Here is a 13,733-nt window from a genome sequence, read left to right on the forward strand (position 1 = left end):
AGTTGAAGCTCAAAGTTCTGCTGAGACCAACATCCGCGAGCCGGGTTCTCATCTCAGCCGAAGCCTTTGGAGCAAGTCGGACTTCTGGGTTTCCAGGTTCACATCTTCTCCTGAAAACAGAGTTCAGCCAATTTTTAAACCGTTCATCTTTTTCAATTTAAAGGTTTTTTTTTTATTATTGTTTTATACTATAGGAAAAAATACACTGAATGTCTGCTAAAGTCTGCTAAGGACGCTGACAGTGAGTTGTTAAAAGCTAAATACTATCAAAACACTTGGTTAAAGTGAAAAGCTTCAGAAGATAAAAACAGCTAAAGACAGGACAGAAGCTGACAGACATCTGTAAGGTGCTAAAGGTGAGCTAAAGCAGAACATGAACCTGCTAGATTGAAGCTAAAAGTAACAAAATAGTGCTGAACAATAATAATTTATTCTATTTGTACTGCACTTTACATTTTACAATCTCTATTCTACTAAATTTCTCAGGGGGCACAGTTACTGAAAGCCAAGAGGCCAGGACCGGACATCCAGCAGTTATTCTCATCAAGTAAGTTTGTTTTAATATTTAACATTTAAATTTATATAAAAATGAACAGTGGGCCGAACTGAGCTCAGGCTTGATTTGGCCCCCGGGCCCCCAGTTGAACAGCCCCTGGTCTAAAGGCTAAATGAAATCAAACCAACAACAGGAAAAGAAGCAGACTTCAAAGAGGACTATATATTTTTTATTATTTACTTGTTTCAGAATAAGCTTTATTATCATTGTAACGAGATACAGCAAGAATATTTTATTTATTTATTTTTTTGTAAGAATTGTGAGGTTTATTTATTTAAAAATCAGTTTTTAAGTATTTTTTTGAAAAATCCTAAAATTGAACCCAGCTCCAGCTGAATGAGCCGAACATCTGATCTGGGAACAGCTAAAGTCTGCAGAATTAGTGAGAGTAAACAACAAACAGAAAAATAAAAACAAGTAAACAACAGAGTGACGCCAACAGTAAGAACAGCTGTGTTATGTTTGTCTGCCGTTAGATGGCGCTGTTTAGCAAGCCATCAGAGGAGGGTCGGGGGTTCGATCCCCGGCTCCTGCAGTCCTTCTCTCATATTTGTGTGACTCGTGCGCGTAAATATCAAAGGTGCACGGCAGGAGACGCGCGCGGTTTAAAGCTCAGAGTTGTGCATGTTTCAGAGGCACCTCCTGCTTTCAGCCCAGTTTCAGTGACTGGACCTTTGACTGGGACCGAACCGAACCGCGTTGAGTTCACATGTGGTTTATGGTGCGCTGGACCCGTAAACCGGATCAGCGCGGGTCCTGTTGGACTAAAAGCGGGGACGGAGGTGATGAAAGCGCTTCTTGTCCTCTCGTGGATCGGAGGCGCGCGCTGGTAATCCTTCAGTGGGTGGAGAACCCCACGTGGTTCGGCTGTATAAAAAGTTCGGGTGTGCGGAGCCCCTGTTGTGGTGATTCCAAAGACGGACAGGGGGTCTCCGCGAGCATCTCCAAGTGCGCACCAGAGAGCTGAGCATCCAGTCGCCGCTGCGCGCGCCGGGCACGGAACTGATCGAGGCGCGTGCGTTGTTGGACCGCAGCTGTGGACTTTGTGTTTGGATTTGTCTTGGATTGTACGAGCTGAGCGCGCGCTGCCTGAGGTTCTGTTGGGTCAGCGGAGTGACGGGACTAGAACCTCCCGGTCCGAGCAGGACTCCTGTCCGGACCTGAGACGAGTGGGACCGGGTCTGTTGGACCGGACCGGTGGATGTCCTCAGTGCGCGCGCTGAGAACCCTTTCCTTTTGATTTGGTGTGACGCTTTGAAGACATGAGCTCATACACTTTGGCTTTGACGTGTTTAGTCGCGTGCGTCGTGTCCGCGCGCTGCAGCTCGGTGAGCGCGGCGGAGGCGCACAGCTCGCCCCCGGAGTCGTGCGCCTCGTGCGGCCTCAGGACGCCGGACCAAGCGGAGCGCGTGAACATTGACTTTGTGGAGGCGGTGAAGAGGCACATCCTGAACCGGCTGCAGATGAAGGACAGGCCGAACATCACGCACCCCATCCCGAAGGCTGCCATGGTGACGGCGCTGCGGAGGCTGCACGCGGGCAAAGTGCGGGAGGACGGGCGCGTGGAGATCCCCAACTTTGACGGACAGGCCGCGTTCAACAACGAGGTCCAGGCGGAGACCTCAGAGATCATCAGCTTCGCAGAATCAGGTAATAATCCCGCATTTACTGCGCGTGGCTGGACTCGGACACCTTTCTGGTGTGCAGGTGAGGTGATGACCTCACATCCGTCCCGGTGGGTTTGGACTCGGATGATGAAGGAGCCACAGCAAGCAGCATCATCTTCATCCTCTTACAGGCTGCAGATAAATCCTGTTTGATGGAAAACAAAAAGAAACTGAACACAGGCTCCTTTAATTACCACCCGCGTGCTGTCTGGGGCGGTGGATCCCTAAGTCCGGGTCAGGACCCCACTGTGGGTGGCCACACAACGACTGAGGCCTTTTACAATGATTTACAGGAATGTAATATAAAACAGCTGCTAACACACTTTTACCAGAACTATCATAAAATGTAACAGTTCTGGTATTTCTGGCTGTTTAGAAACCAGTTGGGCTCCGAAGCATCTGGTTCTGTTATTTAATGGATCAGAACCTGAATAGTTTGGAAGCATTGATCCAGCGCAGCTCAATAAATCCTTTTTAAATTTCTTCAGAATCCCAAACTAGACAGGTTTCACATGTTGAGCGTCACATGAAGCCATGGATGGGTAAGCATGTACTCCTGTCAGCATCTGAGCTGCAGGACCAAGACCGCAGCAAACGTTGCTCTGGAGAAACTTACAGTCCAGATGTGTCTTTCCAAACCCAACAGCAGGAAAGACGGGCGATGGATAGAGTTGCCATGTTGCCCTCAAACCCCTGGACTTTTCATTAGCGGCCTGCTTGTTGCTGAAGTTGATCAACGATCGATCCTGAACTGGCAATCCATGGACTCGCTGAGCCCAGGCTGGTTGAAACAAAAACATTTTAAAGCTCATTAAAAAAAAAAAAAAAGGGAAAAATCTCAACAGCCTTAGAAACAATTATACAAATCATATCTGTTTTTATTTGTGTATCTTATTAAAAAACACACACACAGTTATGAATGTTTGATTTATTTCAAACCCACAATGAGGTTGGGAACCAGTGGTCTTGAGGCTTTGTGTTGATTCGATGTGGTGGTCAAGGTTTCACCAGTTATTTCCTGACCGTTTCATTTAAATGTATCTGGTGGGTTCACGAGATATTTTGCTAACACAGTTAAAAATAATCGTTTTTGCCTTTTGGCAGTGGGTGATAATTATTGCCTTCAAACCCAGAGAACGTTTTATTTACGGCCCATGCAGCTGAAGTTGAACAGCCCCGGGGATAAAAAGAACCTCTGAATCCATCTCATCACTAAAGCTGGGCTCCAACTCACTGCTCCAACATATAAAGCCCCTTTTTCAACGCGAACAAAGTCCCTCAACTGGCCTTTTATCCCGTCCTCTGTGAGTGTGTATCTAACTAATTCTCAGAAATCCAAACTGAACACCCTTTCCTCCCCCCCACCCCCAACCCACCGCGCTCGTGCACACACCTAAAATCATCTGCAGATCCAGTAAGAGTCAGCTGGAGCGACGAGAACACAAACTGTCGAACGGAATAAAAACATACAATTAAAGGCACCCAAATAGACCCAGAAGCGCACACAGACACCATCCTTCTGAGCGGACGGCACAGTTCTGCCCCCCAACAGGGACCGATCTGAGCGGCCCGATGACAGGGGGAACAAAAGGCGGGCAATTATTATCAGAGCGTTACTCCGAACGCATCGTGTCAGCGCTCGGAAGGAAAAAACGAGCAAAACAAAAGAAATTACTCAGAATAATTCATGAGACATTTGAGTCCCCGTGGGCTTGAATTTTGGGGGTGATGCTGATGGTGTGTGTGGTGGTGGTGGGGGGGGGGGGGTATTTGTGTGTGTGTGCCAGTATGGCAGAGTTGAAAAGAATGCTTTTGTCGTTCTGAAGGTTCGCTGGGCTCCTTCTTCTTCTTCTTCCATTCTTCTCCACACCTTTGAGCCTTTGTGTGGCATTGTACCATGGAGCTGGCTCTGTACCCGACTCCCCCAGACCCCATCTGCCTCCTGGCCAGTTGGCTCACCGCCCCCCACACACCCCCTCCAGATCCAATGCTGCCAGCCGGGAGCAAGTTCTCCAGAAAGCTGCTGTGGACGCAGGGCCTTGTTTTCGGATCAGCGAGAGGGGGAGGAGATGGATGCAGAAAAGGTGTTTGTACGCCGTGAGGAGCACAAAGGTGCGTTCGTGTCCTCCGTTTCCCCTCAGCCGAGGCCCCGTTCAGCTTATCTCCGGTTGCACAGAGGTAACGTCTCTGCCAAACTTGCCCCTGGCAGGTGATGCCAGTTCCACCCTCGTCCCCTGAAACGCACACGGGGGTCTTTGCAGAGGGATTCGGTGTCGCGTATCCACGGGAGCGGAGCGGCGAACACAGGCGAGGAAAGAAAGGAACGGGGTCGACGGAGAGGTTAGGATCGTTTTAGCTGTTTGCAGCTAAGCACAGAGTTCGCCGCGGAGGTCGTTAACAGTTCGTCCAGAGGATCAGGTTGGCAGGTTTATGGTTACCGGGCCGGGCCGGACCTCACAGCTTCTGATCCTATCAATCATTCATCGTTTGTAACCCTCATACAGTTTCATCAGCACCAGGGTCAGGCTCAATCCTTGGCCTCTGTCTAATTCCTGGAAAGCCAAGGGATTTAGGTCTCAGGGATGTTGGAGCCTTAGTGCCCCTGTGCCAGAACCCCCCAGTCCCCTGTACCCCCCCACCCCCACCCCCCCATATTGTTGTCGACAGCAGCTTTGACTAATGAGCTCCGGAGCCTCCAGCCCAACCTCGCCTGTTTCCACGGCCTGCTCTCTGACTCGGAGGCACAGGTGGAGACACGCTCTTCATCCACCGAGCCCACCCAGGTGTCCTAATCACCAGCAACGTTCCTACTGGGGGGCGAGGGGTGGGTTGTCAGACGAGGCGTGTCGAGGCCAGCTTCAGATTGTTTCTGAGATCCATTCCTTCAAAGAACCTCAGAAGAAGAAAAAAACGTAGCGAAGCATGAAAGTATTAAAAAGAAGTGTCAGATCAAAGGAGACAAACTGGATGCATGCTGAAGTTCAGTTTAACCATTTAACTGGAATTCCTGAAGGAAGCCTGTCTGTTAGCAAAATATCTCATGAACAAACTTCCAGGAGCTCTGGATGAACAACCACTACTGATTATCTTTTATATCCAGTTCAAGATTGATTCCTTCAAGGAATACTGTCTTTAATTCAATAACGGTCAATCAGGTCATCTGGACAGTTTCTTTTTTCGTAGCGATGTTTCACCGTCAATCTGGAGGGCTTCATCAGTCTGAGGAGTCCCAAGTAAACCGTTTTCCCCACTAAGCAGTACACTCCTTTAGTGGACCAACCAGTTTGCTGGTGATAAGATGGTTTCTGGGAGCTGTCCTGTCCCCTGTCGACTTCTCCCAGGCAGGCAGCCACAGCCAAAGTGGTTCAAGACATCAAAGTTCATGCTCAATCATCCAGGTACAAAATCCAATAATGGTCAATCAGGTCATCTGGACACTTTTTTTCTGTCTTTCCATAAAAAAAGAAACTGTCCAGATGACCTGATTGACCATGATTGGATTTTGTACCTGTATGATTGAGCATGAACTTTTCTGTTTTTAATTGTGAGATGATTTGGGTCAGATGAAACAGCTGAGCTTCCTCTGCAGGGCCTCCCTCCCTGCACGGCTTTCCCGCCGACACCTCGCTCCTCTCCCCGTTCGCGGCCCGTTTCTCTCAGCTCGGAGCTGTTGAGGCACGTAGGAAGGTGCAGCACTGAAAGAGGTGAGGTTAGTTACTTGTAGCCCTGAGGGGCGTTTACAGGTGAGAGCTGCACTTCAGCTGATTCTTTTCTGTTGACTCCAGCTTCAGCTCGGCGTGTTCCACCTCTGCATTGTCCTTCAGGATGACATGTGTCATGTAGGTTTGCAGTGAGTGTTTGAGGTCCGAGCTGGTTGGAACAGGCCTCGGTGTGAATGTAAAGCTGCCGTTTACAGGAGGAAGAGGCACCGTAAAGAGAGGGGGGGTCCATCTTTGGTGGCCACCTGTTGACACTGACACACACTAATCAGTCAGCAAACAAAGTCATTTAACCACTTTCAAAGGCGCTGCTTGAGCACATTGTACCAAACCTTCTGAAATAGAAACCTTTTTCATGTTACCTCTGGGTAATTTGGGAGCCATCATTATGCTTCTGAAGAAAAGAAAAAAAGAAAACGGTGCCGGGGGTGGGGGGGGCAGGCCAGCTCCACCTTTAGACAGCCGGGATCTCTTCATTGTGCGGCTGCAGAAAGTGGCCAGTATCATGTAAATGCCTCTTATTTTTGCCTCCCGGTGCTTTCTGCTGGAAAGCCACGCGTTTGAATGGCGTGCTGCGGCGCGGCTGTCCCCCGGCGCCTCATGGGGGGGCTTTGTGCTGTCACTCTCAGGGTGCTCCCGCTGCACCCCACGCAGAGACGGGTAGGTGTTCAGGTTGGCTGCTGACAGTGAACCCAATGAACCCCCTGCCGGCCCTGGCCGCGTCCACCACACTCCCACCGTCCCCCCCGCTGTTCCCCTCCTTCTGTTTTCTGGACTTGCCACTTCCAGCACCGGACTTGAAGCCAACTGGGCCTGATCCCAGAACCAGGCTGGTCACAGCTGGCCTATCAGAAGCTGCCGCAGAGGTCACCTGACGCAGTGACCGAGAGCAAGCAGGGAAAACTAATCTTTAAGGACAAAGCCGTGTCCTTCTTTGGACTTTCTGTTTTCTGTGTCTGCACAAGTATCCTGAGTGAAACGTTCGGTTTGAGCTCGCTGGTTTCACCAGAGGAGGCTGTCAGTTTAGTTCTCAGGCTCTTCAGATGATCAGCTATAAGATTCTGACCCTTCTTCCAAAGAGAGCCCACTAAGAAATTTGGTCTGTCTTTGGAACAAACGTGACTGAGGAGACATTTGGACCACTTGCCTTGGACACATCCAGGTCGACGTTACATTCTGCCCTGGATTAGAAAAAAGTAGATTTCATAGAAGAGAGTAACCTTTGTCCTCTCAAACTCAGCCGGTCGAAGCAAAGACGGCCACTTGTCCTGAGCTCAGTTCTGCTAAAGGTTTCTTCCTGTTAAAAGGGAGTTTTTCCTTTCCACTGTCTCCTTTGGGCTTGCTCAGAATGGGATTAGAGATATAACTTTACTAATTTGATTTTTTTTTTAATGTATGTGAATGTTTCTGTTCCGTGTCCTGAGACAACTTCTGTTGGGACTTGGTGCTGTATAACTAAACTGACGTGAATTGAATATCTCCCACCACCTAGTATGGCAAATGTTTAAGATCTTGTTGGAACATGTGCTAGGGATGACTCTCATCTACTACCACACCAGGTTTTACCTCAACATCTATAAAACTGACTCGAGTCTCATTTTTATATTTGCTGCTGTGGCCTCATTTGAAGATGAACGGCCAATGATTTACTTTGAGATATTGTGCTAACAAACATGCAGAGATAAAGGTGATTACATGATTGCCCTCTTTCATGGTGTCAAGCAGTAAATACGGTCTCAAAGTTGATTATTTTTTATCCTTACAGTTTGGTTCTTTCTTTCTTTGGATGCATAACCTGTGCACAGTTGAGGTTGTTGTGTGAATAAGACTTTTCTCTGTTCTTCTTGTTTCCAACAGACAAACACACAAACCCCAAATCTGGTATGTACTTCCTCATCTCCAACGAAGGCCACCAGAACCTGTTTGTGTCCCAGGCCAACCTCTGGCTGTACTTCCGTCTGCTGCCAGTGGGTCCAGAGAAGGGTCTCAGGAGGAAGATCACAGTCAAGATCCACTACCGGGAGGCCAGCGCACTAGGTGGTGCTGAGGGAGGTCCGGGAGGCGGCGGAGGAGGGACAGCCCACTGGGCGCTGGTGGAGAAGCGGGTGGATCTGAAGCGCAGCGGCTGGCACACGTTCCCCTTCTCGGAGGCGGTGCGCGCCGTGTTTGGGAAGGGCAGCCGGAGGCAGGACCTGGAGGTCCGCTGCGAGGGCTGCGAGACGGCCGGCGTGGCTCCGGTCCTGGTGGACCCAGGCGACCCGTCCCACCGACCCTTCCTGGTGGTGCGTGCGCGGCAGGTGGACGGAAAGCACCGCATTCGTAAACGAGGTCTGGAGTGCGATGGCACCAGCGGGGGCTTGTGTTGCCGGCAGCAGTTCTACATTGACTTCCGCCTGATCGGCTGGAACGACTGGATCATTGCCCCGGCCGGTTACTATGGCAACTACTGCGAGGGCAGCTGTCCAGCCTACATGGCAGGTGTCCCGGGATCGGCGTCATCCTTCCACACTGCTGTGGTTAACCAGTACCGCATGAGGGGGATGAGTCCCGGCTCCGTGAACTCCTGCTGCATCCCAACCAAGCTCAGCACCATGTCCATGCTCTACTTCGACGACGAGTACAACATCGTCAAGAGGGACGTGCCCAACATGATCGTAGAGGAGTGCGGCTGCGCCTGAGTCCGCCGGACCAGAATACACCAGACTCTTTTCAAATGGTACACATATTCAGCATATATCTGTATGTGCACCTCATACCGCACCGGCCCAGAGCCGTAAACACGTGTGTATGTGTCGGTGCAAGTGTGTGTATTTATCGGTCCGAGTGTTCAGCCGGTCAGCGACGGGACGAGAAGGGAGCGACGATCACCAAATGATACTTTTGCTCTAGTTTGCCATTTCTAGTCAAAAATAATGGCCCGTTATCTCCTCAGAAATGAAGATTTTTTAAATGAAAAAAGCGCTTAAAGACAATGACAATATGAGCCAATAACAGGATTGGCATCAGAACCACCCTTCTCTAACCCTCTGAAGTACTTAAAGCACATAAGAGACTTTGTTTTTCTAAAGCACTGACAATTCATCTGCTTCTACAACTCAGAACACCAGCACTTTCTCTCTATGCAGACAGAAGCATTCTGACTGTCCTCTCTGGGGGAATCAGACTGGTCCTGCAGGATCAAAGCATCGACCTGAAAGGAAATACTGGACTCCAAACAGGAAGCCAGAGCGGGTGCAGTGCCCCGCCATCGACAACAAAGATGGCCGAAGCGTCTCTGCCTCCTCCTGTGGTTTAGAATTGAAGGCAAACGGTCCGGTTGTTTAGGGGTGGCACCACGTTGTGCTTTTGGAGCCAGAGTTTGTGCACTTGAGACGTGAGGCGGTACAAAGGTCCCACCGCCACACCCTCCCAACACAGGCTGTCAGTCACAGTGTAACATGGCACTTTCTTTAAGCCTCAAAAAACTAATTCAACCTAAACATTTGTAGAATTATTTTGAATAAACAACACAAATGTAAGAACTACTTCAAACAACCAAAAATAACACCTGAACAAAAGTATCTGAAGTGCACTTTTGTTTTTTTAATCAATAAAATGTCCGATTCATTTACATGGAAGGGGCGGGGCTTAAATATTGTACTGTGTGGCTTCAACTTCCAGCTTCCGGTCCTGTTTGTATTTATAAACAGGGCTGGGGAGTCGCACGTCCTACATTTACTCTTTATTTTCACTTTGAAAACAAATTGCATATCTGTAATTATGGTGAGAGAAAAGTAATATAATTAAAATTAAAATAAGATGAAATTTAAAACTTCAATTATTGCATTTTGTGTTACATCTTCTGTGAAAACATTTGGTTTATTCTTGATTCCTATTTATTTTGTTGCTGTTTTATATCTCTTCCACAACAATATTGTCTTTAATGACCTGCAGCCCCCCCTCAGAGCATGGGGGGAGACTAAAATTGCAGCAATACAGTCTAATAATAATAATATTTTATATAATATATAAAATAAATATGATATTTTATGTTTGAAGGTTTTTAAATAGCATTTGACTGAGGGACAATCGAAAGAGTCAAAATTTAGAAAAGTAATTAAAAAGTAACTAAATGTAATTAGTTACATTAGTTCAGCTCCCTCTTGTAAATGAGTCCCCGAGGCTCAATGGGATTAACTTGTATAAATAAAAGCTGAATGAAAAAAAGAAAAAAAGTTATAAGAGCAATTTGAATAACTGTGTGCAGACTTTGGATCCAAAGCGTCAACATGGCAGCTGCAGTGAACCTGCTGTTTTTGATTCCTAATGACGGGGGATGTTGGGGGACGTTTGGTCTGGTTTGATAATCCCAGTTGATGGATTAAATCCTCCGCAGCAGCAAAACAAAGTCCTGCTGCTGTCAGCTCTGGGCCGTCCAAACTGGAGTTTGGGGCCCGGGCGGGTCTCCGCGGTGCAGTGCAGCACTTGCAGAAACTGAAACGCACACCCTGAATAGCACTTGTAAAAATAAAAGAAATGCCTTGCGAGGGCTCCTGAGTGTCCTGTCAGATTGTTCAGAAGTGCCACATGAGCTATGCAATGTATAAAACCCTGTACCCCAACTTGATGCGCTCCGTTCGACTGAATCCTCTCTGTCCTCTCTCATCTCTTCAGTCCTCAACTGTTTAAAGAAATACTTGAAATGTGATCTTTCGCTTCCTCTCCAAAGCGACGGATCGTTGTGATGTTTGCACTGAAAAGCTGTGGGATTAGCGGAACAGAAACTGCCATTGAAAAGTTATTTTTATATAGATAAATCAAATTATGTCTCAGATGTATTTTACATAATTAATGGAACCAAAGAGGCCATGATTTTAGCTGTAGAACTGAGATGGCAAGGCCATTAAAGTTACCGTGTTAAAAAAAAAAAAAGAAAGAAATTAAGAAATCTGTTTTTGATGGTTTGTAAACGGCCGAGCGATCTATCAGGGTACAATAAACTGCATGACTTTCATTTCTCACCTGTTTTCATTCTGTTTTGTACAACGGGCGACACTTCCTTCTCACCTTCATTTGATTTGTTTCCGTTTTTATTTAAGGAGAAAGTTATTTCTAGTTTCTTATGAATCATTTAGTCAAATAAAAGTCATCTGTACAGTTTATGTAAAATAAAATGTTTTCTGTAATTTTTTTGGGCCACTTTAAATTATTTTTTGTGCCGTGCTCTTGTTCCTTGGTTCGTGTGTCTGTTAGCAAAATATCTTATACCCTACTGCATTAATTATTAACCTTTATTTAACCAGGCAAATCCCATTGAGGTCTCAGGGAGGCCTGAAGGCAGCCTAACATGCATGTTTTAGGTCTGTGGGAGGAAACCGGAGTACCCGGAAAAACCCACGCAAGCACAAGAAGAACATGCAAACTCCACACAGAAAGACCCCAGGTCCAACTAGGGATTGAACCCAGGACCTTCTTGCTGTGAGGCAACAGTACTAACCACTGAGCCATCGTGCTGCCAAATGTTCATTGAACCATTAGCTTCTGGAGCAAACCATTCAAAACGGGTCATAACAGAAAAACATCGTGCCAACTTTTGGTGTGGTAGTAGCTGAAAGTCGTTCTCATCTGCTCCGAGTTCGGCTCTTTGTCAGTGTTTTTGCTCAGAAGTCAGTTCATACAGGCACCTAGTTTAAATTGGCCTGGCAGGCGGCAGGCGATATGCATTCCTTCTAGGAACGCTGGCCTTTATTTATTGCGTTCAGCTGGAGGGTGCTTTGGGCTCACCTAAACAAAAGGGTGGGGCTGAAGTTTCTGCCAGATAAACATTTTAATCTGTGTCGACACGGGTCGAAACATAAAACATCTTTTCCCCGTCTTGTCAGGGCGGAGAGTTTGTGATAAACTGTGATCACATCCGGGCTGAGGCCCAGCTCACAGACCTGCTCGTCTGCTGCCGCGTGTTTGCATGCATGCAGATTTGCATATTTTTGCACACGCGTGCGTTCGTGTGCACCGTGTGCCGATGCATGCAGCCTTCGCTGCAGAACGTTCCCGTTTCCCAGAGTGCATTTGGAGTTGCCACAACACTTTATGCAACAGCACGAGGCTTGCCCGGCTGATTGCCTGTAAATGTTTTTATTTGGATCTGCCACGGAGCGCAGTGAGATTTGTTTGCCTGCAGGGGCAAATAGCAAGTCAGGGAGGGACGCGTGTTCAAAAACTTTCTACCTGTAGGACGACAGACGAGTCGGCAGAACAACGGTGGAGAAAACACGTCGGCGTAGATCGTATCTGAGCGGGCTGCGACTGTAGGAGACTAAAACGTGCACGCGTTCCGTCACATCTCTGAATTCAATGTTTGCAGCAGACCGGCTTCGATTTGAAGAATCGTGGCCTATTTTTGTGTGCATGGCTTATGAAGTTGCATTCATAGGCATGCACACGACTTTGTTGCCCACATTTTATCCACCTTAACGTTCTTTGTACCCACTGTGGCAGCCGCCCCCACCTTTCTGACTGAATCTACTGGAAGACACCTTAGAAATGAAGATGGGCAAGTTTGGACCAGTTTCTCAACTATTTGTATAAATATTGGAGTGAACTAATATGACTAATATTAGCTTGTGACAGTTAATATGTTTATTATTTATTGCTGCTGCACTGTGTGGCTGTATCAGTATCTGTGCATCTGCCATCATAATTCAATAACCTGTCACACAACCTGTGTAGTTTATGTTAATTACATATCATGTGCATTTTAGCTTATATTACTACCTTGAAATATTATTCAGATTCATCCTACTTGCACCGTTATATTCTACCATGTTGTTTACTGTCGCTCTTTAGGACGTTGTAAATATTATAATTTTCACTTTTTGTTACTTTATTTATTGCATGCTTTAGTATTTCTTGTTGGTTTGTTCTTTGATTATCTTTATTTTTTTTTTTGCGAGTCATATCAGTTCTTCTCATCCTAAGCATTTCATTGTGCTGTTGACCTTGTGTTGACCTTGCATATGACAAATAAACACAACTTGATATTTGGGGCTGTAGCCTCAGACAAGTTTGTGACTATTCTCAGAGCAAATCTCAAATCTGTCCCGAACATGTTTAAGTCATGTGACTCGCGCGAGCAAAGTAAGACGCCTCGTAGACGCTGGGAGACATCCTGGAGACTCCCATGTGAATGTCATCCATCAACAAGTGGCAGCCCAGAGAGACAGCACCTAATTATGGTTGACTGACTGACAGAAACAGACAAGAAGAGAAAAGACGTGAAACCGTCGTCGTTTGTTTTTAATCTTCTCACTGGAGCTTATAGTTCTTTAAGTAAATGACATTCTGTGCTGGAAGCTGGGTGGTGTGTGTGCGTGCATGTGTGTATGTGTGTGTTGGGCGGGGTGGGGGTGTAGCTGTCTTGTCATGCTTCCCAATGCATGCCAACATCTCCACAGCTGGAATGTTAATGGCGTCTAGCTTGAGCTGCAGGCCATTAAGCATGCTGCTGTTGAAGGCAGCGCACACACACACACACACACACACACACACTGTTACTGCAATCACATAAAGGTGTGTGAGAGCAGGAGTACTAATAACAAAAAGGTACAAATTTATTGTTCAGCACGATGCAGACTAGTTTGCATGCACTTCCAAAGTCACACAAAACCACACACACACACACACACACACACACTACAACCCAGAGTTATCAGCTTAAACAAATATTGTCCCTGAACCCCCCACACACACACATCTGATACCGTGACAGGCTGAGGTCATGACAGCTGCCAAGCTGACGGGGTCAGCTGGTTT

General features: G+C 47.2%; 1 protein-coding gene across 1 annotated transcript; it reads left to right on the top strand.

Moving 5' to 3' along the window:
• The first annotated feature begins 1,661 nt into the window (after positions 1–1,661).
• inhbb (inhibin subunit beta B) lies at positions 1,662–9,708 on the top strand. The gene is made up of 2 exons (XM_037686257.1): positions 1,662–2,206; positions 7,800–9,708. Exons 1-2 carry the CDS (start codon positions 1,819–1,821, stop codon positions 8,618–8,620), a joined length of 1,209 nt encoding a protein of 402 aa, XP_037542185.1. The 5' UTR covers positions 1,662–1,818; the 3' UTR covers positions 8,621–9,708.
• The last annotated feature ends 4,025 nt before the right edge of the window (positions 9,709–13,733 follow it).

Source organism: Nematolebias whitei, chromosome 13 (genome assembly GCF_014905685.2).
Source record: "Nematolebias whitei isolate Nwh7 chromosome 13, NemWhi1, whole genome shotgun sequence".
Lineage (NCBI taxonomy): Eukaryota > Metazoa > Chordata > Actinopteri > Cyprinodontiformes > Rivulidae > Nematolebias > Nematolebias whitei.

Coding starts and splice junctions, on each gene's coding strand:
- inhbb (XM_037686257.1), top strand. CDS start 1,819: ATGAGCTCATACACTTTGGCTTTGACGTGTTTAGTCGCGTGCGTCGTG. Junction 2,207..7,799: donor CATCAGCTTCGCAGAATCAG/GTAATAATCCCG, acceptor TGTTTCCAACAG/ACAAACACACAAACCCCAAA.